At 35.7% G+C, this 24,230-nt stretch overlaps 1 protein-coding gene across 11 annotated transcripts in view; it reads left to right on the top strand.

Moving 5' to 3' along the window:
• Positions 1-24,230, top strand: part of Gdap2 (ganglioside induced differentiation associated protein 2) — a 93,484-nt gene that overhangs the window by 31,000 nt on the left and 38,254 nt on the right. For 7 of the 11 annotated variants that reach the window (XM_017611833.1, XM_017611827.1, XM_017611869.1 and 4 more), the window contains 6 exons: positions 13,930-13,993; positions 14,107-14,261; positions 14,374-14,516; positions 14,591-14,723; positions 17,045-17,154; positions 17,220-17,462. In XM_017611833.1, the coding sequence (XP_017467322.1) occupies positions 13,934-13,993; positions 14,107-14,261; positions 14,374-14,516; positions 14,591-14,723; positions 17,045-17,154; positions 17,220-17,462 (844 nt within the window). In that variant the 5' untranslated portion in view covers positions 13,930-13,933. Of the gene's footprint in view, positions 1-13,929; positions 13,994-14,106; positions 14,262-14,373; positions 14,517-14,590; positions 14,724-17,044; positions 17,155-17,219; positions 17,463-19,644; positions 19,844-24,230 lie in introns of those variants that run through there. The other 4 variants (XM_017611886.1, XM_017611878.1, XM_017611895.1 and 1 more) reach the window with 2 other exon arrangements.

Genomic DNA, 24,230 nt, shown 5'->3' with positions numbered 1-24,230 from the left:
AAAATGAAGTTTTTAAATTAACAAAAATGTATGTCCAGGTTTAAGTTGCCGTCTTTCAATGTCCCGAAAGCACTATCCAGATTTAAATTGTAAAAAATTGACAGTTTTTAATTAGCAAAAATATGTCTTTGCACAAAAGATCCCCAATTTTATGAAAGCCCAAAAATTGTGTGCAGTCTTTGAATGCTCCAAAAGCAATGTCCAATGTTGTAAGTGTTCGGTCCTTAAGATACACAAATTTTATCACCTGTTTTCGAATCATAAAAAATATGCAATTTTTTATTTAGCAAAACTTAAATGCCCAAAAATTATTATTACAGTTTTTAAATACACATACCAGAGTGGGATATATAGTTTTTTACTGCTAAGCTTTCATACATTCTGAAATCGGAAACTTCGTCTGCAGTGACCACAATTTTTTTTTTACAGCTAATAGCAAAACGATCACTTACAAGCTAATCCAAGAGCGCCAGCCATAATCGCCATAATTTAATCGCATTGCTTCATTACAAAGTATAAATACCAACAATTTCCTTTCGTGCACTAACTGGTGTTTCCTTTAAGAGCTCATTTTACATCCGGAGCCGAAGACGATAGGAACGCCTCTTTTACATCACGAAATTGCCAAAGCCAATTTGCATTGCTAACGAGAACCATACCATTTCGGATTTTTCAGTGGTGCCTTGCATTTACATACATACATTTCCATATGGCCAACATTTCGTGCTAGCACGCTTTCAATTTTTTCTTATACGTTAGAAAGCGACAATGATTAATGAAAGGCAAAAAAAAAATAAAAACTATGAAAAAATGCGCTGAGAATATCATACATACATATGTGGATATGTATGCTTGTGGAACAATCTGAAAATTCTTAATAAGAGCTAATTCTTTTGAAATCCAGCTTTTGAAAATACAAACTCACATCATAAAACAATTAATTTTAAGTTACCAAAAATCATGGCCACATCTCAAATTGTCAAACTCGCATGTCTAGTTTTACATATCCATGAAATTATGACCAATTTAATAATTACCCCAAAATATGATGGCCGCTTATTAAATTATCAAACAATTATTTATGTTCAGTTTTTAAGTTATCCAAAAATTACATACTTATGTATGCATATCTGGCTTTAAAAAATTATTTCTATTCTTTTAATTACCAAAACAATTTATATCTAGTTTTAGGATATCTACAAAGAAATTGGGTCACGTTTTTAAATGGCCAAAAAAGTATGTCCAGTTTTTAAGTTATTAAAAATTAATATACAGTTTTATATTACCAAGAAACTATGTCCAGTGTTTACATTACCAAAAATGTATTCCAATTTTAAACTATGGTACCCGGCTTTTGAATTGCCAATATTTATATTTAAAATGGCCAAAGAATTATGTCCAGTTTTTACATTATTACAAATTTATATTACCAAGAAACTATATAGAGTTTTTTATATTATTGAAAATTCAAATACAGTTTTACGCTAAAAAAATACCCAGTCATGACAATATCAAAAACTCATGTCCAATTTTAAATTTCAAGAATTATGACTAGTTTTTAGATTACAAAGAAATAATGCCCAGCTTTTAAAAAATCGAAAATTTCTGCACAATTTTATGTTACCCAAAAAATATGACCAGTTTTCACAGGTTCACAGGTTTTTAGAAAGTATTTCCTGTTTTTAAATTACAAGAAAATGTGCTCATAATTTATATATAACTATTGATATCCATTTTTAAATTACCAAGAAATTGTGAGCAGTTTTTTAGTTACCATATAATTATGTTCAATTTTAAAATTATCTAAAACTATGTCCAGATTTTTAATTACCAAATAATTATGTCGTTTTTTACGCTGCTTCGGACTGATGTCCAATTTTTAAATGGCCTTGAAATTATGTCTAATTTTAAGATTATCAATAAAATTAGGTCCTGTTTTTGAATTATGTACCAAAAAGTTTTGTTCCAGTTTACGTATGTATGTATGTATATATGTATACGTATGTTTGTTAATGCGCTCCTTTATTTTAACTACGAGTCTCTTTTTTCTCCTCGAATAAATTTACTTGTTCGCACTGGAGAAGAGTTGCCTTTGAACCCGAAATAAAATATCAATCCTTTCCACATTATTTACCTTTGTTGCACAAACACAAAGGGCACGTGGATAATTTATAAATGTTCATAAATCGTTTGCAAACAATGAAAATTGAAAACGATTTATCGATAAAGCTGCATTAATCGCCAAATTAATGACGCTCAAAATTAAAGTAATAATAATTCGTTAAAATTGTAAAGCTAAACATTTTCAAAACAAACACAAATAAGTTAATAAAGGAACCCACGTGACTCAGAGCGTTTCCTTGAAATTAATTTAAAATGCCTTATATGTACATACATACGAGTATGTAGTACACATTGTAATGGAAAAACACGATTACTTACATAGTACATACTTTTTCGAGTGACATACTCGTTTGAAGTTTTTTTTTTCGTAATTCGGTCAGACGCTACTCTGACTGAAAAACGCCTTTTTTTATAAATAAATAAAAATTTAACGCCACCCGGCGCGACACGCACGCTTACAAATCTCATTTACATGTGCGCGTAAAAAATGACCCGCCAAAAAAAAGGACAAGTATGAGCCAGACGAAAAAACCAAAAGCAGTAACAGGTTTTGTGCCAAAAGTTATGAAAATATCGTTGAGTTTTTGGGCAAAAAGCACCAAATGGCAGAACGATTGCACACCTTTTTAAATTGGTTACTTTGTTTTATTTTTAATTACGATCCTCGGTGATATCACCACTTTAAAACAAACAAGAATACTGGTTGTATTTTATATGTATGTATGTGTGTTTATGTTTATACATATATTGTATTATTGTTTACCAAAAAAAAAACCGGCGTAAAGTGGAAGTTACCAGAATACAGCGGAATAAATGAAGACTTGGCAATCAATAGGAATGCACATTTTAATAAAAAGTATACAACACAAATATATATTTATACATATGTATAAAGAGATAGTGCATACTAGGGAGGGTTAAACAATTAGCAGATTGTAGAAGTTGGGATGGGATGAAAGGTTTTTTAAATCTGTCCCGTCTTTCATTATTAAATACCTGTAAAAACTGGTCTCCCCATCAATTTTGGAGAAAATTCGCGTTGAAATAAGAAAAACCCCACTGGTCTTTATGGTAGAGTTATCATCCCTAGCGAGGACTCTTAGCAGGGAAACCACTGGTTTACATATAAGAGGCTTTGTCTACTTAATAAGGATAAAATATGATGGGAAAAGGTGCACACAGCACTGCTAATTGTGGAGGATTTAGAATACACCATTTCAGAAGCAACAGCTTCAAAGTTTATGAATCTTAGAGCAGAGTGGACTTTATGACACGGATTGTTACCGCCCTAGAAGTTCGAGGTATAATACTACCACAGAATGCCTTCATGTGTCGAATAATAATTCGATTGGATGCTGAACTCTGTAACGTCGATAAAAAAAGGGTAAGCCTACTCTAAATTGGTTTAGATCGCTGAACCCACAACACTTGATGAAGAAAACTCCTAGCCATTCCGGTGTGAAAATGTTTTATTTATAAACTACTAACAGCCTGTGTGCATGGGCGTAGCCAGGTAGGGGCAGGGGGGGGGGCGATTCCCCCCCCCCCNTAGTACCCTGAAATGCCAGCTTTATAGGGTCGAGCCCCACCCTAAATTTCATTCTGGCTACGCCGATGCCTGTGTGGTCGCCGGGGACTGGTATGACGTGGTGGACGAAGCATAAGGACTGTCATAACGCCGCACTTAAGACTCCTATAAGATGCCTTCAGATGTCAGCAGAACATCATTGTCATAGTGAGGCACTTTCATATGTTTGTTCGTGAACGGCTATCTCTCCAGCCTTTCTCGCTTCTTCTCTGCAACTCTCACTAACGAAATCAACGGCGACGCTCTTCACCACCTGGACGAAGGAGGTCAGGGTCTAACTAGGCATTCACGCCGACAGCACCCAAATAATTAGGGGTCACCTTTGATAGCTGGCCCTCCTTCTCCACGCACAAAACCGCAGTTGTCAACAAAGTACAGAGCCGCGACAATGTTCGCAAGTCGCTCGCCGGCAATGTCTGGAGCAAAGACAAGGAAACGTTGCTGGTAACATATAAGGCAATTAGCCGGCCGGTTCTAATTTATGCTGCACCAGTTTGGTCGCCGGGGACAAAATGGACGCAGTGAACGAAGCTACAGACTTGTCAGAACGCCGCACTCCGGACAAGGTGCCTTCTGATGTCGACTGAGCACCACCCAAATGCTCGCAGGGGAGTGCAACAAAATGTTCTGTAAGCAGTTTCTAGTAGGGTACCACAGAAGTTAACACCTTAAGAGACTCTTACTACAGAAGGAGCCTCCGCCCAGGCACGTCAAAGGGTGTCTATTCACATATAAGGATGCGGTCCAACAACCACTGGACCCGACGACGTACCGGCGAGTCATCCACGTCATTCATAGGGAGTCGGTCACCGCCTACCAAGGCTCCCGGCCTATAAATGCCATGATCGGAGCCCAATCACCAGAGACAGAGACGGAGCTTCAACTGCCAAGAGAGACCCACGTTACCCTGGCCCAGTTACGGTCTGGATACTGCAGCCGCCTCAACAGCTACCTGTCCGGACTCGACCCCAATAACCCCCCTGAGTATACGGCAAGTGGAGACTCCCCGCACGACACCAACTACCAGCTCAATCCCACTCAACGAACACCACTCTCCCTTTGGTCCGACCCTACTGAAAATGCCCGTTTACTGGGCCTACCGTTAGTTGAGCTTGAGGACAATAATTGAAGGTTGAACCGAAATAGGCGGGGGCTTAGTAGTGTCTCTACAAAAAAACAACAACAACAATTTTTAAAAACTTTCATTAAAGAAAAAACAAATCACGCAAATGAAAACCAATAAACCATATTTCAAGATATTTTCTAAAATGCGCAGCTGTAGATAAGCTCCAACTGTATGTACAAATGTAGTATGTCTATAATAAAGTCATATTTTATCAGTTAGAAAATAATTCTAAAGCAATGATAGCTTAGTAACATGTGTTGATTATAAAAGATAATTTAGCGTTTTTTTTTTTTTAAGCACGTCAATCGCAACAATGACGTCAACAATAACTACATATGTTTGTATATAGATACATACTTCAGTTTACTGCTTATTTCTTATTAAAAATAGAATGATGTTACGTGTCTCTCTAACTGGGCATTAAACGAAAGTTAGCGCAATTACTCTGCCTTCTGGCGAATTGTAAAGTATGCACATAAATCAAGTTCGATTCAATACAAAGTCACTACGCGCATTTCTCTGGAACTTCGCAGTTCTTTCTCTACATTTTGCTGTTCAACTTTTCTAGCGATAAAAATTTTTTGTTTACCATAATATTTTAAGCTCACAAAACAAGTTGTCAAAGGTGCTATTTGTGACTTCAGTTTTGTATAAATTATTAACATAATCTCTCTGTTTATCTGTGCTGACACAAATGTTTGCCTAACGACTACTAAACAAAAATGAAAGCTTTGCGGGGTTTAGAAATTTTTCATACTCACAAACGTGACAACCTATAAATAGAGTATGTCTGTAGGTCTATGCGTTATGTAAAAATTCTGCCTGCATGTGCATACGTATGTATATATGTATATATACTTATATCGTGTTAATCAGCGCAAAAGGTCCTAATTGAATTACTTTATCAAATGTTTTTTTTTCGTTTAATACTCCATTAAGAAAAAAGTGTTAAGTGGACTTTAGCTAACAAAATGGCTAATTAATATGTAAACTGTCGTGCCAGATGTATGTGTATGTGCATACATATAAATTTTATGTACATAAATATGTGTATGTATGCGTTAATTTTTAAGCTCACTTCTAGTCTATTATATTTACATAATAAATGATAACTGAAAATTAATAGAAAGCCAATTTAGACAGTAATTTACATCGCACAAAAATAATTAACTAAATAAATAATTTACACAAAAATGCTGTTTGAGCAACGAAAAAAAATACATTTATATACCAATATACATATAGTATATTAGGGTTATCCAAAATATCTAACCCAACAAAGTTATGGCCTTCAAAAGATCATTTTACTGAGAATAAAACACTTCCATTTGAAAAAAAATGTGTATTTCCATTTGAAAAGGTGCCGTTAGGCATTTGTAATTTTCCATATAAATAACATGTAAAAAAATTGGTTTTCATTAAAGATGTTATAAATATTGAACCGTTTGAGATAAAATTCTATTCTTGTAGGGCGTTAAATTCTTTAAAAAATTATCCTGAAGTTGATTGTCGAATTTTGCCTCAAACGGTTCAATAGTTATAACATTTTTAATGAAAATAAAGTTTTTTTCATACAATTTACATGTAAAATTTCAAATGTCCACCGACACCTTTGAAAATTGGAATACAAATTTTTCCAAATGGGAGAATTTTCATCGCAGTACATATATTCTTTTAAGGCCACAAATTCGTTAGTTTAGTTATTTTGGATCGCCCTAATGTACATATGTATATGTATGTATGTATGTCCCAGTGGGAATTAGGAGCACGTAATAATACCTTATTAGCAACTTACTCTTCACCTGGCAGTCATTACCATTTCCCTGCCGAACGTCCCTTACTTTTACAAAGGCATGGCCGCCTTATGTAAGTAGGAATTTAGAATGTACATTTGGTATCAGACATACTTCTGAGCCGCTATACAAAGTAAGTTACGTGTAATGCAGAGCAGTCGCTCGGAGTAGTTCGGTGCTTGGAAATAACTTCGGCTGCACGTTATTTTGCAACTGACAACGTAATGTGTCTTCGGAGGTGTTCATTTTGCCCTTTACTAGTAGATGACATTAGCCATGATGACAATTTTGGTACTAAAAACTGAAAGAAAACATGGCTTACCTCGGAAGGTGCTTACCTATTTTCCCAGTGGGTATAATAAACCTGTTGCTGTTTTCCTTTGTGTGTTTACTTTTTTTTATTAACATTTAGCCTGTTTCCGCACTGCAGGGTTTCGACAGTACCGTGATTTGGAATACCGACCGTTCCGCAAAAAAAAGGAAAAAATGTGACTCTATAAAACCTTTCGTGCTGATTTCAACCATACCAATATTATTTGGCACAAATAAAAATCAAAGCCAATAAAAGAGGTTAAATTTAAACTTTTATATTTTTTATATTTATAGTATCTCGGAAACTATTTGACCGATCACAAAAGTACTTATGCTAATTTAAAGATAATAACCCTTTCAAATAAACGTCTTTTGAAAAAAAATATATTTATATATTTTTTGTGTTTTAGGTATTTCTGGCTTAAAAATATAAAAAAAGGAAAACATTTTGTACACCAAGTGAAATATCCCCTAATTACCTTTTTTTTGACGTCATTCCTTTTTTAATAGGTTATGTTGTTCAAAAGACATTAATATTAAAAAAAAAAAACTTTAACCACTGATGTCTTCTTTATTTTTTACTTCCGCCAGCATAACAAGTTCTATCGAGGTGCGTTTTTGGTTTTTTCAAAGCTAGATTGTTGCTATTCTAACTAAAACTATGTTCACATATCAATATTATCTCAAACAAAGCTCGTTTTTTAATCACCCCGTTTACACAGGCAAATCTCAGATTATTAGCCGTCAAATTTGTTGTGCTTGTTATTCTCACATCTCAAGGAAAAGTTATGTTTCTTCTCTGTGCCCCCGTGATCACATTTTTCTGCTATAATAAGCAATATAAATATATTTTAACTTAACATTTTATTAAAAATACCTTTACAAACCTCTTTTTCTTGCTAGCGTACATTTTTGTTTACTTTTACATTTGGCATTTCTCCTCTCTTTCGCAAAAACAATCGATAAAACTAGGATGGACACCGAAAAATTATCGGTTAAATCTGAGATTATTTTATAATTACAGATTAACAAGGGACGAATTTTATATGGCTAATCTCTTGTTATAATTACAGATTAGGGTGTTAAGCTCGAAAATTAGGATAATCTACTTATATGTGAACCTAGTATAACAGTCGGCAAGTTGGTTGCAGGTTTGGATTATTAAAAACACAAACCAAATTCGGTACAAAAAAGGGTTGCATTCGCTTTAACTCCGAATAAAAGTGGTGTTTGAGGCGAGTTAAACTAAAATTATTTGTATGGCAAACTCCGAGTTAATGAGTAGTAGCCGTCATCGATTCGCCACTTCTCGCTCGTTATGTTTGAGTTCCGGTCGCTTAAAGAAGAATTTTGAATGTGAAAACAACAACAAAGTTAGCTAGCACGGATAGACGATAGCGAGTTTGGTTGTACCTCATTGAGTTCGTTCGTTTCGCCACTCGCTAACTGTTGGCGAATCGATGACGGCTAGTGTTAACCGTTTAACTCCAAAATGGCCCATTAACTCGAGTTAATGGCTCAACGTGAACATAGTATAAGACAATTATTTTTAAATATACAACCACATAATTGAATTCAGATGTCTAATGAACACACATACACAAAATCTATTTTTATGTACCACAGATTAATGGGCTGCAAAACTACATACTCAAAATTTTTCTAAGAAATCGAATTGAAAAATGTAAATTTTGATGAAAATTTCTTGGTTTTTCTTTCATCGCAAAAGTTCCTGTTAGCCGCCGGGAAGCTAACGAGCAGTTGCTAGTAAATAACAAAATTATACGAGTAACTGCCAGACTATTTACTGAAAGATGACTTTGGTCGGTCAATTTAGTTTGACAGCTCCCCAACCACAAAACCACGAAATGGCTAACACTGTATCATTTTGTGCACTTTTGCAAAATTTTTATTTATGCAGGGGGCTTAGAGTACTTCAAATAGTTAAGAGAAGGAAAATTATAAAAACTAAGATTTGGATCGAAACTAATTCGTCTTCACAATACTGCTTCATAATTAGTATTCTTGAGTAATTGCACTAGGCATTGGAATAACCTAAATGACGGAAAATGTTTCATCATTGAAGAAATGGCGAGTGGAAATTGATTTAATGACTTTTATTTTTAACGTACGGACACCGGCTTTTTAAATGCCGAACTTTGTGATTAAAATTGTTTGTCATTTAATGCTTTGTTGAAATCAAGCATAAGCAGGGCCGCACAGAGTGCCTGTTTATAATACAGTAACGTCGCACAGTGTTTCGACTATATGGAAGCAGGTAGAAAAAAGTCATGGTGACGATTGGTAAAAAAAAAACCGGTTTGACTTAGAGAGGGAATAGTAAAAGTCATAAGTACCAAAGTTTACATTATTTACTCACCTCCCTTCTTCACGAACGATACATTTCCAAAAAAAATACGGGAATGGGCGCGATACCGACTAATCAGTTTAGTTGCATTTGGCGCTGAACCCATTACAGAAAGTGTTCCTTATTCAACTGTAATTAATTATCTAAATGTCTTGGAATATTCAGGTGAAGGTATTTATCGTTTGTTTGGTATTTTTCTATTTTCTTACCAAAAAATGTACTCTGAAATGTAGATGCTAAAGATTATTAGTAAAAAAAATGTGAGTACCGGTCAGGTCTTGAAATTAGACTAATATTTTAAAGAATTGTATGTGGTTTTCGAATATATAATTTGATCTATGCGCGCGACTTTGCAAATATATGTAATTTTTGATTTTCTTAATTTTTGATTTTTAGCTTCTTTTTGCATAATTTAGCGAAAAGAATTTTTTGGAAAATAAAAAAATCCCACCAGATATTGGAAAAAAATCAAGTATTGACACCTAAGTCATTTTATTGTATAACCTTTGTTTTCTGAGAGTGGAAAGCAGGAAACGAAAATTACCCAAAATTCCATCACATTTAATGACTGGGCCCACATTTTTTGTGAGTTTTGAACGTTATAGTAATCCAGTCTTCGCCATATTTTATATTTAGGTTTTTCTAATAAAATAAAGACTACAAACTAAATTTCATCGAAATCGGATGAAATTTAATGTTTCCGCCCACAAGAGTAGAGGGCGTGGCAATTATTCCATCTTTACAAAATTTCATAATTCTCTATTTCTAAGTAAAACTAGAGCACCTGCCTCCATATAGTCGAAACACTGTGCGTCGCGTCAACTGTTCCTCTATAATTTCGCCAAGTCACGAATGTCTTTTTTCAAAATTTCATCTCATTGTAAAGAATTTACAACCCTAAGACTCCGTTCACATGACAGGTGATTAACGTGTATTATGGTGCTTACCGGGCTTATTCAATAAAAGGCAGCAACTTTTAATAAACTCTAGACTTTTAATATTTCCATACTTTTAGCTTTTATTTTTTAGAGATTCAGAGTAAAAATTTAAATGTTTCTTTGAACCGAAAAATGCATTAAAATAACCAAAAATTTCTGAAAAATACCAAAAAAAGTGCCGAGAAATCCTGATTCCGAGTAATATCAAAAAGGTTCGAAAAAATCTTTAAGAGATCTGAAAAACTCGAAAGTCGGAAAAGAGCGAAAAAGAGTTCACCTTCACTCGATTTTAAGTATAAATCCTTGAACTCACTTGCTCAGTGCGAAAATTGAGTCTGAGCTTCAGCTCACTTTTTATCGATAATTTTTTGAAACTACCGGCTATGAAAGGCAAAAATATCGGAGTTTCCTGCGCAAAATATATGCAAATACTTAAACTCAAGCTGTTCTTGCATTGCTTAAATTTTTTGGTCAAGCCTATTTATTATAAGCTCCTGATTCACCTGTGTGTAATCAAATCTTTCAAGCAATTTTGCTTGCCTTTTATTTTTTTTTAATTAGGTGTTTTTGTTGATTTTTCTAAAATGTTTCTATTGTATTTGGGTAACCTTTTTTATTTAACCCAAGCAACCAAAACTTATAACAAAAACATTTTTATTTATGAAGGTTCCATTATTTCCTTATAACTGTTTTTAATTTTTTTGAATATTTTTTACTTTTTTCTATCGTTTGTGATTTTTTGTATTCCTTTAATTTTTTGTTAAATTTTTTGGTAAGTTTAAATTTTTTCTGCTTACTCTTAATTTTTTGGTGATACTTTTTATTTTAAGTTTAAACTAAATGTCTTATATAAGTATTTCAAATCAAGATTCTTTTCTTATTTTAATAATTTCTTCTTAAATATTTTTCAAAGCTTTTTATTTGTTTTTGGGCGTTTTTTTAAGCTTTTCGTAACTTTTTGTTGTTTGCAATTATTGCATTTTTGTGTTTGTAAAAAAAGGTGATAAGCACTAGCTAAATTGTAATTAGCCACCGTTGCATTTTTAAATTAAATCTTTAATTGGACCACCCTTTACGTATGTACGTATGTATATACATACTTATGTACATATTTATATGTACTATATGTATGATGGGTATACTGACTAGAGAGTATATACACTTCAATTGCGACGCACATTTTTAATTCATTTAATGTTCAGACTTATTAAAGTTTATTAGGGTTATATTGTTTTTGCACAACCTGCATGATATGCAGGAATTTAATCAACGTAATTACAGTTATTTGCAGTGTGTTAAGCGATACTAAACGTAATTAAAATTTAGCCAGCAAAAGTTGGCATTCCATTAAGTACTTCGAATACTCGATAGATGTTCAACGCTACACATGGCTTACGAGACGTCGTAATTCATATCGAGCAAAGCCAAATATTATTTTTATAAAGTATTGTGAAAATTGTATGTTGTTACTAGACCAACATTTTCATAGAAAATTTAATGGCTTTAATTTCATAAATCATACAAGAACTTTGAAATAAACCAAGCTGGTGTGAAAAACCTAACTGACAGTTTCGTCCAAAACTTTTCCGAATAAAATCCGTAAAACTGTCAAAAAGCAAAATTGCTCTCAGAGAAAGAGAGAAAACCCTAAATGTACGGGAACGCTTTTCGGTTACAAATTGGTAAAACTGTCAAACGCACTGTGAACGCCATTTTTTGTTGACATAGCTGTTTTTTTTATCATTTGGTGATCTGCCAACGAAAAATACACAAGAAAATTAACAAAAATACTTACATAACTTGATATATCTTCGCTACGAAATATGTATGTATTTAATAAGGTGAAAATGCAGATGTACTTTTGTTTTTGCTTAATAACCGACTTCACACAAAGGAGGAAGGTTATCCATTCGTCGGAATATGTTTTTTTTTAATGGTACCGCACTACTGTGGACCACGTTAACCGATTACTATAATTCTTTTTTTAAAGGAATTTAATTGGGTTTAAATCCGATCATTAGATCGTGGAGTGATTAACGATAATCTTAAATTTTTATACGAGAATTGAAGTCGGTTTTGTTCTTTGCTTAAAAATTACTCGTTCAACTTTCAATTAGTTTTGACAACATTGAACAACGTTGATGGTTTGAAACTTTAACACATTTTGCCGGCAAAAATTTTTCGGGTAAAATATTTCAATATCTGACAAAGAGAGAACCGATTTTACTCTCCCATTTTTCCCCTACTTTGCCAGAGAACCTAGTACGGTTACGTTTTCTGGTAAATTCTTGCAACTTCATGCGAGTTAGGGAACGCAACCTTTCTTTAACCTTAAAAACTGAAATTTCGCTATATATATGTACATATTTATTTGGAAAACTGTTTGTACTTTTTTCGGCACCTGACTTATTATTTGAATTCAAAGGCAAAATTTACGTAGTGGCAGTAGCATACATACTTCAAGTTAAAAAAAAAACAAACCTTGTAACCAGTTAAGCCATGGAAAATCGACACGTCACAGAGCAATTACAGCATGCTGAGGGTAAGCTTTCTCTCCGAACACTTGATACATCTGGGTGTTGAGATTGCATGTGTACTCCTTCAGTTCTTAAACTATGTCGAAGTGGTTGGACAAATGCTTCGTTATATCTATAGTTTCATTATATATAGAATATCAAAACCTCGATACAAAAAATAATGAAAGATTTTGGAACAAACTTTGTATGTCCCAAGTAAAGTTTCGTATTTTCTTAGAGGATATTTGATCAAAATACGGTTTTAACAAACTTCAACCATCAAAGCCCTCAACAAAGAGAGGATAAAAAGCTCACTAAGTGCTATGTGGAAGTTATCTAGCAGCTGTAGATTGTTTAAACTCATACTGTTATCAGTTACAAAAGGTCGAACTGGGATATTCAGCGGGATATATATATATTTTTTTATATACATATGCTACTGGATGACTTTGAGCCACGACCATCGTTGCAATAATTCTTTTTTTCTATCGTAAAGGTGGTCCCATACTAATTTCATTTAGTGCCGATGATTGAATCATGAAGAAATTAAAGGTACTCTCAAATTTTTTATATAAGCATTGAATTCAGTTGTTTTTTTTTTGTTTAAAAATTGCATGAGGCAATTTTACAGGCAACTTTTAGTTGAAAGCAACAATCGCCTGGTGTGAACGGCCTTTCAAATAATTGCTTCTAATAAAGTTGGGGTGCAGCCAACTTTTGATTCAACTAATCGCCTCAAAAATTGCCTGGAAAAGCGTCTTATTTGAACGCCGCTTTGACCTTTTTCGCTTTCAAACAACTCTTATATTAGAGGGTATATGACGAAGCTGCTTAAATTTGAATCATAAAAGTACATAAGAATAACTAAATGCTGGCAGCCAATAATATCTAAATATTAAATGGGTGTATCTGTAAAAGTTTTTGGTCATCCCAATAAATTTAAACAAGAAAACGCTCTAAGCCATCTTAAAATATCTTCGCGTGCAAACATACATTGATGTATCTGCTTAATACCCAATCAATATTCATAAATCCTTCATTACACTCCACATTATTATTTCGTAACACCTACATATATACTTTATATTTAGGCAAATAATATTTACCTTAGTAATATTGCTAATAAAATTCTTTCTATTTGCCCTTTCGCCGTTATCTTTACAGAGACATGCGCCTTGATTCCAATTCCAATGAGGATTGTAAGACGTCGACAGACTCGACATTGTGCGTAAGTTAAAAACGCCTCCAACAATTTTACAACAAATATGATAATTTAATAAATAATAATTTATTTTTTTTTTTTGCCTTTTCTCATCTTCTTCATTTGTCCACCTCTCAAAGCAGAAAGTAAAATTTGACACACTCTCAGTCTGGGGTGGCTCAGAGAAGACAGATACCCGTTTACCTATAACGGATTATTCCACTTTGGGCGGCCCACGACATAATTGCAGTCCATTTCCGCTATCGAAAGATGTCAACAATCGCTTCGTGCTGTGGTAAACTAAATAGTATATAAAAATTGCATGTTCTACATATATGTTAAACATTCTCAATTACGTCTTCCACGGATTTGGTTTAACGATTTTTTTTTTGTTTCCCATTCTATAGGGAGGGGGATATAACCACACTCGAGGTGGACGGCATCACAAACATAATCGAGGAGACACAAAACGAGACTAATCCAATTGCCGAACGCATTTATGCAGCTGCCGGTAATCAATTAAAAGAAGAATTAAGCAATAATTTAAAAGGTGTGTACATTCACTTAATTAAATATTGTTTGAAATTTCACTATAAAACTTTGTTTTATTTTTTTTCTGCATAGAGTGCCGAACTGGTGAGGTGTGCGTCACTCGTGGCTACAATTTGTCAGCCAAGTGTGTGCTACACACCGTCGGACCAGCTGTTAAGGAGACATTCAAAAGTGCTGCTGAAAGTACACTGCATTACTCTTACAGGTAAGTGGAATGTAAAGCGGGCTCTGTTAATAATTATTGTAAGAAAAATGTTAATATCCATTCGAAACTCTTTTGTCATTACCATTACTGTGTCCACATTTATGTAATTGTAGTTTATCAGTTTCTGTGTCGGTTCCTTATTGAGCTCACTTCTTTCAATTCTGTCGTATCTATATCGCGTGGGTCCAGCGAAAACGAAGTTTCAGGTGAAGTTTCTGTAGGCTGGTTGTAAAAGAGCAGAGAGCGCCTAACAAGGTGATAACAAGCATTTTTTTAGAATCGATGCCGCTAGGTGGCGCTGGTGTCGAGGTATTTAAAGATTCAAATTTACTGCCAGTTTTGGGACAAATGTTCGGTACATAAGATATACATATGCCTTATAGCTAAGGGAAGCCTAAGATTAGGACTTGTCATAGGCTATATAGGCTACGGAAGCCAAACAACGATCTCGCCTTAACCTAAAATAGAGTCGGGTAGAGCATAAGAGTCAAGACTGTCCGAATTATTGTGACCAAAAAGTACACTTCCTTGGCAGCAATAACTAGGAATCTGATGAAAATATTCCGAACTTCTCAAATGGCTCCAAAATGGACATCTGTTCAGGAACTAACGTTTTGAGGCAAGTTCATAGATTTCCAAACAACTGAAAGTTCTCAAGCCACACCATATTTATAAACATTTATTCGTTATTAAGACTGCCGCCAAGGTCTTCATATCCTCAGTTTTAGAGAAATGTAATAATTCCTTCCTGCGTGACGTCACATCAGACATCTGAGGCCACCGAATGAGTTTAAGCTTAGTAAGTCTAATTTAAGAGAATGACGACCTGGAGAGGGTGTTGAGTTATCGCCTACGGTGTCGATGTGGACTCTCTGTATAATCGTATGGGAGGTACTTAAGGTTAGTCACAAATTCGTCGGATAGCTGCAGACCTGCTATTACTCCTAGAAATACGGAGCCCTTCTTGTTCACTAAGAGACGCAAGGTGCCTAATGTCCAGATTTCATTGATCAATAGCATTCCACTTTGTTCTCTGAAAGCGTCAAGGGGAGTCCAATATTGAGGAGAGGGTATAATAAGTCTAAGTTGTTCTATACTACTATAAGAGCACCATGGGGGAGAGATGTGGACTAAATATCTCCAGAAGTAATATCTTGGTTGTAGGAAACCATAATCAAACCCATATTGTTCTCTGTGGTCACTGTTTAGTGGAATTCGCTATAAAATAACACGTAATAAATGCAGCCAAAGAGAGCGACATTTGTAGTAATTAACGCAGCGCTCCGGACCGCGCCTATTCTAGTGCTTAGCATCGTATCCTTAGGCATTTCTGGTAAAGCTACCGCAGTCCTTTAAGGGGTGAATGGGTCGAAGTTCAATAGTAAAGTTTAAGAAGGTTTTTTCTGTCATGAACTGCCTGATTCATGCTTCAGCTGCCGTATTTCTGCGCCAAGCCAAGCAGCAATGCCGGCACTAAGATTGCAGTTGCTACGATGGAAAGTGGGAGACTTATTGGGTCTAGGGTCACAGTGACATTGCAGGCCGTTTTTTTTTTACAGAAAATGTTAAGGAGTTTCTGTGACAATCTCCCGATTGTTTCTGAATTGACGGGTTTTTGGTTCAGCTAGCTCCAGACGAAACCCCCGGCATACTTAGTTGCAAAATGCTGCCAGACGGTAGACGACGGCGAGCTATCACAAAAGTCTCTGCAGCTGGCTACATTTAAAATTCTTTAATCTACTATTAACTTTGAGGCTTTTTTTCGTTTTTTTTTGCAATGCCCTGTACTTCCAAACGGATAATAAAAATTTTGATAGAAAGATAGTTATAAATAGAGTAAGCACTGAGACCAGTATGTCTATTGTATTCTCAGTTCATACCAAATACCTGTCATAATTCTTAGACTATCCTTAAGGAGGTTTATGAGTAGCCTGTATCTCTTTAGGTTGTAGCTCTCTAGTAAGCTTTAAGCTAGACGAGGCCCATGCTATTGCGCCGGTGGAGTTCTTTCAGTTTAGTATTTTCCTTTCTGATTAGCTTTCTTTATCGTGTAAGCGCCTATCACAAGGAGGGGCTCAGGTCCTATCGATGTCGCGGCAGTAGTTATTCTGGCTAACTGCTCAGCTTTTTCATCTCCTTCGACTCTCATGTGCCCTGGTATCCAGATTAATTGGATAGCATTGTTCTCAGCCAGGGTCTATGAGGATATTAGACATTTACTTTCCTACTCTATTTTTTGCAGTGGGTTTTCTGCAGAAAGTGAAAATTTTAATTTCCAATAATATACATACATGCGTATATTTTTCATTTACTTTTTTCAGAAATGCTTTGTACAAAGCTAAAGAACTAAATCTACGTACAATCGCTATTAGCAACTTAAGTGCCAATCAGAGTAGTTTCCCAGCCGACTTAGCTGCCCACATAGCGCTGCGTAAATATTTCATATTCTATTCATTTTTAATGCAATTAAATATCTCTACATTTTTTTCCTTTCAGGTACAATTCGACGCTTCTTAGATAAATATCTAACGCAAATTGTGATATTGTGTGTAAGTGCACACGAACGTGGCATTTATGAGGTGCTAGCGCCGCTCTATTTTCCACGCGATCACCTCGAAGAGCGTAGTGCCCTTTGGCAACTGCCCAAGGATATTGGCGGTGAATTTGGCGAACCCCAACATCCTGATCGACAAATACGTATCATACGTAATCCACAGCACAGCGTACTAATGAGACACGGTAAGTTGACATGACCACCGACTTGGTTAACATTGATTGCTGGAATATGTATGTATGTAGATTTGGGTGGCCCAATTATGTAATTGTAATGCTCTCACCCATTAGGATTGTTCTTTATTGAAAAAAATATAACCCTTTTTTTATTTTGAAATCAAACAATATTTAGAGGTAGCTGAAAGTGCTCAAAATTGTCCATGTATTTTATTTGGGGAAAAAACAACTTTTCGTGGAAATGGTATAGAATTCTTGAAAATCAATATTCTTCGATCGGAAAACTCTGGTTCTCTCCAGGAGACTTCCAGTAACAATACCCAATTGTTTATTTAACCCCTCCTCCATTGCATTTTCTAGAGGTTTTGGCGGACCTATAAAATATAGTTACTATGCAACAATGGTTAAAAAAATAATTGGATATTATTATTGCAAATTTCCTAAAGAGAAACAGAGTTTTCAGGTCGACTAATATTGATTTTCAAGAATTCTGAACCATTTCTAAGAAAAGTTGCTTTTTATACCCGAGCGCACTTGTGCACAAGGGTATTATAACTTTGTTCACATAACGGTTGTTTGTAACAGGCAAAACGAATCGAGATGGATATAGACAAATTTATACATAAATGATCAGAATGAAAAGGGAAATCGATTAAGCGGTGACTGTCTGTCCGTCCGTCCGTCCGTCTGTGCACACGTTAACTCGAGTAAAAATTTAGATATCTTAACGAAACTTGGTAAGTGCACTTCTTTCGGGCGTAGGACGGATGGTATTGAAAATGGGCAAAATCGGACAATAACCACGCCTACCTCCCATATAACGGTAAATTTCAAAAATACGAAAACTGCGATATTTTAGTAACTAGTGAAGATATGGACATAGTGCAGCGAATTAAAATACGGCGGCTCCGCTGGCTTGGGCATGTTGTTCGAATGGACACCGACGCTCCAGCTCTGAAAGTATTCAACTCGGAACCCGCTGGTGGTAGCAGAGGAAGAGGGAGGCCCCCACTGCGATGGAAAGATCAGGTGGAGAAGGACTTGGCTTCACTTGGCGTTTCCAATTGGCGTCAGTTGGCACAGAGGAGAAACGACTGGCGTGCTTTGCTGAGCTCGGCCAAAATCGCTTAGGCGGTTACAGCGCCAAAAAAGAAGAAGAAGAAGAAGAAGTGAAGATTATTCACTCAAAATTGATGTTTACAAAAATTTTTAGACGAAAAATAAGAATATTATAAATTTTTGGAAAAGGGGGGTAGCCACGCCCACTTCTGGTTACATGTGTATATCTTGGTAACCGCTGCACCAATTTCTTCCAAACTTGGCACAGTTTTGGCCTTGGCACAGCATACCAAAGGCCGAAAATTTTTAAAATCGGACAATAACCACGCCCTCATCCCATATAACGGTAAATCAGTATATATTAAAGCTAATTTATTCAAAATTGATGCTTGCAACAATTCTTTACCAGGAAATACGTTTATGATACATTTTTGGAAAATGGGCGTGGCACCGCCCACTTATGATCACATATATGTATGTATTTCGGTAACTGTTCAACCAATTTGTACCAAACTCGGCATGGTTATTGTGCTTGCCACTTAAAAGCAAAACGTTTTTTTCGATATAGAACCACCTTAGGGGGCGAGAGTACAAAAATTCCGACTTAACTTTATCACATGCATTTTTGGACCACCCTAATGTACATATGTATGTCTATATTTGGTAGTCTACATACAAAGATGATAAGCTAACAATAGCTGCTGATAACGAATGATAGCAATGCGTCGATTTTGCAAAAGTTATTGACGAATGTGACTACTCTCACCTGTCGAGTATGTATCTGTAGCGCTCACATAAATTCATATACGAATATTCGGTCCAATTATTGCTACGAGTATTTACTTTCTGTTAGAGGATGCCGTGGAGAAGGGTGTTTACCATTTTGGTTTGATAAGATTAAGAGTACTTGAGGTGAAGTTTTAGGGTTGCCAATGCTTAGCGCAAAATCGAATCGTAAAGCGCATTTACTGCATTAGTCATAAAACTATTTAGGTATTTTTTGCTAAAACGCATTTACATACCAAACAATATTCATTTGAATGACTCACTGCTGCGCAGATGAATGGATGTAGACTAAGTGTGTAATTTGCTTAGTTATCTGCTAAAAAAAATTATCTGCACTATCTATTGTGAATCAGTTTTGCCATTTGCTGTATACCTGGCAATCATTTTTACTGATAAAAGGCTTTGATTTTCACATTTCGGTTGACATTTACTGACAATTATTCAACGCGAGAGGATTACTAAAAATTTGTTTGTGATTTTATTTGGTTTTTGTGATTTATTGAAGTGTGAAATACAAAATTTTGCAGAATTTCGACCACGAGAAGGTAACTGAAATGTTTACTTCTTCTTTCTTACCACCGGAAGCACTTACATATGTACATATCCTAATATCTATATGATGATAATTCAGTGTCAATTGTAGTTAGTCATTTAATGTTAAGGAAGATAATCGGTTTCAATGAAAATGGTATCTTTCCTTTGAAAAAAAGGTTTTGCCTTAAAAACGTAACGAATTAAAAAATGTCTGTTCTCAGATCGTTATAATCCGCGTGTCTGAGCTTGTTAGGCGTAAATGAAGAGCTTTTTCAACTTTGTTACGAAAATTGGCGACCGCCGTAGCCGACGTTAAAGGTGTGCACTACAACCCGATAAGACACGGGTTCGATTAATCGGATGACAGTTAGGTCCCCAACACTTTTTGAGTTATTTTTATGCTGTTACAACAACAACAACCCAGGTTTCAATTTTTGCTCCGACCAAAATCCATTGCTTTGGCAGGCAATGACTAAGCTTCTGCCATGAAAACGCTACTTATAAAAACTCGTCTTCCGTTCGGAGAAAAAGCTCGCCAAGGCAATTAGTACTTAATGTGTACAGATTTCCAGCAAATTCTTGCCAACAATTAGTGAGCTGATGGAATTGACACTGGGCAGTGTTTCCAACTGGACGAAACAAAAAGGGGCCTCGAGTTAAGCCCACCTAAAACCGAACTGTTTTACTTGAAGCCACCACAAGTAGTATTCATAACAGGGGACCTTATAATAAGGGAATCAAAATTGTGGAGCAGATACATTACGGGCACGCTGTGGTCTTGAAGGTAATTAATAGGGGACGGCGTAACGGATTCAAGGCAGACTTACATTGATGTCCGAGTGGGAGCGAGAAGCGATGCTATAGGATGGCGCTAGCTATAAACCGCTGCAACTGTATTCTTATGCAAAACGCTAAATGTTGTCGAGAGTGAGAGCGAGCAGCAAAACTATGGTGTCAAAATATAGAGCATCAGTATAGTCTCTTTTATTTCTAAACCTCAGTAGATTGTAATGCCAAATGTACGCAACCACGATTAGATGGTAGTTTTCTGCTAGGTTGCAAAAGTTAGACTTTTCTTCTAATGCGGTTTAGAAATAAAAGAGTCTGATGCTTTGTATTCTGACGTTTTGGAAAGCACCGCTACTTTCAGTGACTTCGAAAGGGCAAAGGGGCAAAGCAGGCTGCTATTTTTTGTGTTTCTTGTTTTCGGTGACTGGCAAATTTCATTATTTTATTAAGAATATAGTCGAATGCCACTAATGAAATTCTTGTGCAGTTAGAATAAAATTCCGGATTTTGGCACAGTTCTACCCAGCCAGCAAAAACATCGTAAACGAGCTTGTAACTGGATATTTTCTCGAAGAAAAACCGGACAAAAAATCGTTTATGATTCCGTTTTCGAGTACTTTTTTGCTTGAAATTGTGGAGCGCCTAGAAACAGTCATAAACCGATCGAAACAGTATTCGTATGCGAATATTAACATACATACATCTTATATATATAAAAATTAAATGTCTTTCGTATGACGGCGATGCCTGACCAAAAGGCTGAACCGATTTCAATTCTGTAAAAAGTACTTTTTTCGATCTTCTGTGTGGAAGGTTTTTCGATTTTAAAAAAATCAAATCTTTTTGTTATTGTTGCAAAAAAATTAAGAAAGCTGAGACATGACGATCTCACAATTTCAAAGATTTCTCCGTATATTGTATGTGACTAAACTACCAAACGGCGGGACCGATTTCGTTCATATTTGGAAAATATGTCAGCACCTTAAAGGGAAGTATTCCGGCTTAAATCTGAACCGCTAGGTGGCGCAGGGGTCGGTATGCTCCTAAAACTGCATTTAGTTGCAGATTTGGCTCATATTTAGAACATTTGTTAGCCAAGCGAAAAGGAATATTTGGACTAAAAAATTACACAACAGGAGGCGCTGAGGTCGGGATATACCTAACGTTCTTATACAGTAGGAGAATGATGATCTACACATATACATTCGTCACAATAAAATATGGAAGCCCCTTTTTTCAGGACACTCATATATCTCTTAAACCCACTAAGCTGGGGAACTGAAACTTGGCACGGCTGCATAAATTTTAAATACCCTACTTATGGCGAAAACTGGAAGCTATTGGAAAAGGGGGCGTGGCACCTCCCATACAAACGTGCGATGGCGATGCTGCCGAAATATATAGAAACTCCATGTGTTTATTTACTCTTCATATGGCTAAATGAAATTGTGTAAGCGCACCTTTGCCTGAGGCCCTCATACACGCTTAATGCGGTCTTGTATTTACCTCCGATTAACGAAATTAATCGGAGCGGCCGTTATTGCAGCTGTAAGACTCAATAAAACCAGTTCATAAATATTAAGACGAATTTTAAAAATTGCAAATCGACAAGGAAAGATTCGACCACATCCGTCCAAGAAGGAGCACGGTAGGTATATCAATGGCTTCATTTCAACGATATTCAAGAGATCACACAACTCATTTAGCCAATGTACGGGAAAACTTTTCATCCTGTGGGATAGCGAGGATTCTTGGCTCTCCTATAACGAAAAAACGCTCATCTGTGCTCTTGAGTTTCCTTATAAGCACTTTCACTGGCTTATTCACCGGACCAATCTTGTAGTTGCAATATCATAGAAGATTTTGCGCGCTTGGCAGAGATTTCACAGTTGGAAATAAGACCATAGGCAAAGCTCATGCATCAAAAGGGACTAGTATTCCATATGGCTTCAAAGTGCTACTATTTTATATGTATGCCTATGTATGAGGGGGATTATGCTCTATAGTCGTTTAAATTTTTTTACTGTACATACCGTTTTTTCTTTTAAATGCAGTTTTTGCATTGGCAATGAAAAATTTTGCTTGTGCTGACAAATTACTACAAACCTCACTCGCTTTCCTCCTTTCACTCTGACACCTTATAACATTGATTCTCGTATGAGCTATTATCGCTTCAAACTGGAAATCTCTTATAGCACCCTGAAATCAACCTTAGACGACGAAACTCACGTCATGCTGTGATTTTAGCCTAAAAGTTTATTTCCACCAAGCCTTAACTGCAATTTAAGCCTATTGGAAAGGGAAGATTACAACTCGAATCGTGTAATTGCTCATAATAAGTACAAAACAAACTATTTAAACTAAAATAGCAAAAAGTAAGAAATAAATCTTGTCGATCACCCCGTGTTGAAATTCCTGGAACTTGCATCAGCTCTTAACTGCAGTTAAGCTTTTGGTGGAAATAGGCTATTCTATACATTTTCCAATTAGGAAAGATTGGATGGCGACCAATTTCCGATATATAAGTCGACTCGGGTCTGTACTCCAAGGACATTCAGATTCAAATTGCATCGCTGGCATCACTGAGTTACGTCAAAACCCCGCTCTGCTGGGTTCCTGGACATAATAATATCAATGGGACCGATATAGCCGAAGTACAGATTAGGGAAGTGGACAACTCCCTACTACCGCCGATTTCTTTTCTACTCCAAGGGATCGACGAATACACCGAAGCCGTTACTAATGGCCTATGCAAATAAGGGCCCTTAATGGCGTAATCATAGGGAGGGTGTTTCTCGTTTTATTGTATAAAATCATGTCTGCTGATGAATACATCAAACAAATTAAAAATCAAACAGTCAGATAAGAGTTCATTATACTTGGTATTATTTGGTGCTGGATGTCTTTGTGCACAGATGAATTTGTACAATTGCACGCCAAAACAATTCACTTATCGTTGAACTGATACAGAAGATACTCACTCATCTTTGTTTTGTTTTTTTGATTGCCTTGTCATCTTTGTAATCAGCTGCGGAATTTCGTTGAAGCGAACGTTGGCTTGTAGCAAATTGAGTACGAAAAGCTGACCTCGATTGTTGTGGTAACAGTACTAAATCAGTTAATATTCGGCGTTAATATTGAAAGCGTTGATCGCAGTCACACAAAAAAAACAGACGTACAGTGGAAAATAAGTAGTACGATTTAAGGACGAAAAATTACTTCTTTCTTCTAAATAAAATATACACGGTATCCTTTTTACTATATTTCGTGTTCTGTTAATATAAAATCTGTGAAATTTTTCAGTCGTTTTTTGTTTGTTTAATTCTCAACGGGCACAAAGATGTATATAGCACGTTCAGCCTATTATCGGTTAGCAGAAGGTAACTAATCAAAAAAAATCGCTTTATATAAAAGAATCAAAAATTAAAAGATGGGCACAACTGAAGCTTTAAGTGCAGTCTTTACATTTTTTTCGCTCTGTTGTGAAATTGCACTATCTTATCGGTGTATTAGTTGGCTTACAATATTTTACGTATGACTCCCACGTTGGGGAGTTTGTTCAAGGAATCAGTATCGTCAGCCATCAAACGGCAGGTCCACGGACGGTTT

This window comes from Rhagoletis zephyria, unplaced genomic scaffold (assembly GCF_001687245.7).
Source record: "Rhagoletis zephyria isolate East Lansing unplaced genomic scaffold, Rhagoletis_zephyria_1.1 Rzeph_scaffold_00013, whole genome shotgun sequence".
Taxonomy (NCBI): domain Eukaryota; kingdom Metazoa; phylum Arthropoda; class Insecta; order Diptera; family Tephritidae; genus Rhagoletis; species Rhagoletis zephyria.
The sequence above is the reverse complement of the archived record's forward strand: the minus strand, read 5'-3'. Positions and strand labels throughout refer to the sequence as shown.